The sequence below is a fragment of the Parus major genome, unplaced genomic scaffold (genome assembly GCF_001522545.3).
Source record: "Parus major isolate Abel unplaced genomic scaffold, Parus_major1.1 Scaffold353, whole genome shotgun sequence".
Lineage (NCBI taxonomy): Eukaryota > Metazoa > Chordata > Aves > Passeriformes > Paridae > Parus > Parus major.
The window spans coordinates 21,098-25,057 of NW_015379289.1; the positions used below are offsets into that span (position 1 = coordinate 21,098).

Consider the following 3,960-nt stretch of genomic DNA (forward strand, 5'->3'; position numbering starts at 1 on the left):
CCCCGTTCCCCCCGTACCCTGGAAGAGCTGGAAGCGCTGCTCCAGCTGCAGCAGTTTGAAGGCGCTGCGGGCTCTCCAGCCGCCCTCCTTGGCCAGCCTGTAGTAAATGTCGCGCTTGTCCTTGGAGGAGCGGCCCATGGCGACCCTGCAAACACAGCGGGTCACCCCCAAACCGGGCACCCCAACCCGCCCTCGGGCTGGAACATCACCCACCTGCGATGTCGCAGTCTCCACACAGTTCTTTATTTATGTGCCCTATTATTATTTATTTGTACCTTGTGCCGTTCATTTGTAGGTCCTACCCTAAACAAACCACTGTTTATACGAGAGATCCCAGGGAGATCCTGCACCTCCAACACAAACACGGGTTATGGGGCGTCCCCCCGGGCTGTTCAAACCACTACAAACCCCTTAAATCGCATTAATTTCAATCGTCTTAGTTTTATATTAAACCTAAGTCAAAACTCCCCACGAGCCCTCACCGAGCCACTGCGCATGCGCCATCCCGGCGTTATCGCCCCTGGCGCCAGCGCAGCCCCGCCCACCCGGCTCCCGCTCCCCCTCATAATCCCCCGCCCCGCCCGGCCCCTCCCGCCCGCCGCGGTACCGGAACGCGCCGAGGAGGGACCGGAGAGGAGCCGCAGGAGGAACGGACGCGGCAGGGGCGGTGAGCGCAAAGCGGCGGCTGAGGCGGGTGGAGGGCGCGTGCGCGCGGCGAGGAGCGTGAGGGGAGGGCGCACGGGGCGCGTGTGTGTGTGGGGTCCTTCTTTCGGCAGTGCGCATGCGCGGGGCGGGGCGCGAGTTGTGTGGAGCTTTCCCGCCTTTTTCTGTGAGGGGAGCCGGGTCGCTGCTCGGCCTCTTTCGCTGCGCGACGCCGGAGCCGTGAGAGGTGGAGGGGTTTTCTCCCTTTTTCTGCGAGGGGACGGGCAGTTTCCGGCCCTCGAACATAAAGAGATGGGGGAGGGTCTACCTTCCTTTTTCTGTGGGCGAGGGTGGAGGGGGGGTCTCCCACCCTTTTTCCATGAGGGCAGAGGATTTCCCAGCTTTTCTCACCAGGCGGGAACCGTGATGGGAGAGGGTTTAGGGCACGCTGGTAGCTGTAGTCTGCAGGGCTTGGGGATCCATTATTTGGGCTCTCTCAGGATCTATAGACATCTCTCGAAAGAACCACTGGAACCATAAATGCAGTAATAAAACCCCTTTATTTCCCAATATATTGCCCCCAAAAACCTCCCGCTGGCTGGGGAGGGAGAACACCCCAAAAATTAACGGAGGCACCTCAGAAACTGAGGCAGGCACCCCAGAACCCGTGAGAGGCAAAGGCACCTTTAAACCTGAGGAGGGTCTCCCCAGGAGGAAACCGAGGCACAGGTGGTTCAAGGCACTTGTGAAGATATTTGGTGGAGGGGCAAGCCCTGAGGGACCCCCAGATCTACCCCTGTCCCTCCCCGGGGGGACCCAGGCGTCGGGACCCCTCAATAATTTAAGGCTGGGGGTCCCCCCGTGGTGGGGGAGGTTTGTGGAGGTCTCCGTTTGGTTTGCTGGGTTGTTCAGGCACCGTCTGGGGATTCTGGAGGGGGACAAATTGGGGGAATTAGTTACAACCCCAGGGACCCCCAAACCCCCAAGTTTTCCCCAGTACCCTCACCAGGGCAGCAACCCCTTCCCAGTGCTCCCACTCCCCACCATAAGTGAGGAACCCCCTTCCCAGTGCTCCCAGTACACACCAGTGGGGGCGGCAGTGTGGCCCTGCCGTGTGGGGAGGGTGATGTAGGCATCGTATCCCAGGAGGATCCCGGCCAGGATCCCGAACACCTGGGGGTAGAGAGGGTCAGAGAAACCCGAAGTTCCCCTGTATCCCCCCAAGCCTCCCCTGCACCCCCCCCTAGCCCCCTCTCTGCAGCCGAGGGGGGATCAGAGCCCCCCCAGCCCAGCCCCCTGAATTCTCCCCTCACCCCTCCTGCGATGCCGGCGCCGTCCCGGTGGCCAACAATGACGATGAGGGAGGTGATGAGGAAGAGCAGAGCCCCGATGATGCAGCGCATGAAGTCCTGGGGACACAGATGGGACTCCTCAGAGACCCCCAAACCTTCTGGGGACCCCCACACTTCCAGGGATTTCCCCCCCCCCCGAAACACCCAAACTGTCTGGGGACCCCCAACACCCAGGGGCGCTCCCTCACTCAGCCTCTGCAGGACCTCCCAAACCTGTCCCCAGCCCCCAGTGCTCCTCAAAGCCCCTCTAATCCCCCTCAATATCCCCCAGCCTCGGCCCAGGCCCCCACTCACACTCCAGCCCCAGTGCAGCAGGGTCAGCCGGGGCGGCAGGCGGCAGCTCCAGGCCAGCAGCACCAGTGCTGCGAACACCAGCTCCACCGCAGCCAGCCCCGCGTAGCCGGAGCGCGACGCCCCGAAGCAGATCAGGGTCAGCAGGCACAGGATCTGTGGCGGCAGGAACATATGGGATCCTTATGGCCTGGGGGGCACCCACAGCTCCTGTGAGCCCTCCCCAGAGACCCCCCCTGCGCTCTGACAGGTACCCTGCTATACAGTCACAGCACTGAGAGAATGTGCACAGTGTGCCCTACAGATCTACAGGGAACCTACAGATCCCTGGCTTCCCTAGAGGAATATAAATGGACAACGGGACTCTCTGTGATGCATTCAGAGACCTCTATAACACTGCCTATAGACCCCATGCAGGGCCTATATGTAACTGCTAAGGAAACACCTATAGCAGCTCCTAAATAGATCCTGAGTGGTATCGTGTAGGGCCCTGCAGGTTCTGGGCTCTCACCTAGAGGCTCCTAGAACACCTCCTTCATACCCCACCGTGGGTCACCTCCCGGTGTCCCGTAGCGCTCCCCACAGGCCCTCTCGAGCTCCCGCTGGCCCCGCGCCCGCTCCGTGGGCGGTGGGACAAGGGCGACGCTGTGGGAGCGCCGGGGCGGGGCCGTCTCCCGGTAACGGTCGCCACGGCAACGGGCACAACAGCCATCGCCCCCCCGGCCCCCCCTTCAAGGGGCGATGGCGTGGGTGGGGCCGCCAGGCTGGGGGCTCTTAAAGGAGCAGCTGCAGCGCCCGGAGTCCCTTAAAGGCGCCGCTCCCGCCGTGACGCGCCCGGGCTGGCGCAATAACGGCTGGCACGGCGGGCCCGGGCACCGCCCAAACTCCCCCTTCCCCCCCGGGAAGGGACCCAGACATCCGGGCTCCCTCCCCACCCCTTTCAAACCAGGGCCCCCTGGCCCTGCCCTTTCTCACCTTCCCTGCCCCATCCCCCGTTTCCCAAGGGCGTTGCCCCTCCACGCGCCCGAAGCGGGAGCGGGGGGAGCGCGTGCCTGTGGTGTCCCATGGCAGAGGGGACACCGCTGCGGGGGGTGTCACCCCCAGGAGCCCTGGGTCCCTCAGTGCACGTGTCGGCGGGAACCCCGAGCACCCCGAGAATCGGGCATCCCCCCCGGAGGGGGACCCGGTTTCCCGCTGCTCCCCCAAAATGGGGACCCAGGTGCCACGGTATTCCCGATCCCTTTCAAAACAGGGACTCGGGCATTCTATCAACGCCCAAAATTGCGATCCTGGCATCCCGCTGCTCCACCCCTCCACAAAAATAGGGGACCCACGGGTCGTGGTGCCCCCTCAGACCCCCCAAAATGGGGATCCGTGTATCCTGCTGCCCCCCCTCCCAGTGTTCCAGACATCCTGCCCCGCTCTCAAGCCAGGGGGTTACGCATCCTCCTGTCCCGAATGAGCCCCTAGGCGTGCGCCCTCCCAAAAGAAACCGGGTCCCGAGTCATCCTGCCCTTTCCAAACGGGGACCGGGGCATCCCGATCCTCCCCGCGGCCCAGGCAGGAGCCGGGTATGCCCCGGGGTGTCTCCCCTCCCGGGGGTCCCCGGCGCCCCCGCCCGCGGTGCCCCCCGTGTCTCACGATCTCGCCGATGAGCACCAGCCCCTTGTGGGTC

The 3,960-nt window shown here is 63.9% G+C and overlaps 2 protein-coding genes across 2 annotated transcripts in view; both read right to left on the minus strand.

Annotated features, from left to right (window-relative positions):
- Positions 1-1,078, minus strand: part of FTSJ1 (FtsJ RNA 2'-O-methyltransferase 1) — a 7,138-nt gene extending 6,060 nt beyond the window's left edge. Inside the window, exons 1-2 of the mRNA XM_033511565.1 lie at positions 608-1,078; positions 16-145 (exon numbers count right to left, since the gene is read on the minus strand). Coding sequence (XP_033367456.1) covers positions 16-145; positions 608-948 — 471 coding nt within the window. The 5' untranslated portion in view covers positions 949-1,078. The remainder of the gene's footprint in view (positions 1-15; positions 146-607) is intronic.
- Positions 1,079-1,183: 105 nt separating this feature from the next.
- PLP2 (proteolipid protein 2) lies at positions 1,184-3,956 on the minus strand (the record flags this gene model as incomplete). Its single annotated transcript, XM_015616126.1, has 5 exons — positions 1,184-1,570; positions 1,728-1,815; positions 1,956-2,051; positions 2,289-2,441; positions 3,927-3,956. Coding segments are annotated over 5 exons (387 nt in total), but the record flags the coding sequence as incomplete, so codon positions are not given.
- Positions 3,957-3,960: the final 4 nt, after the last annotated feature.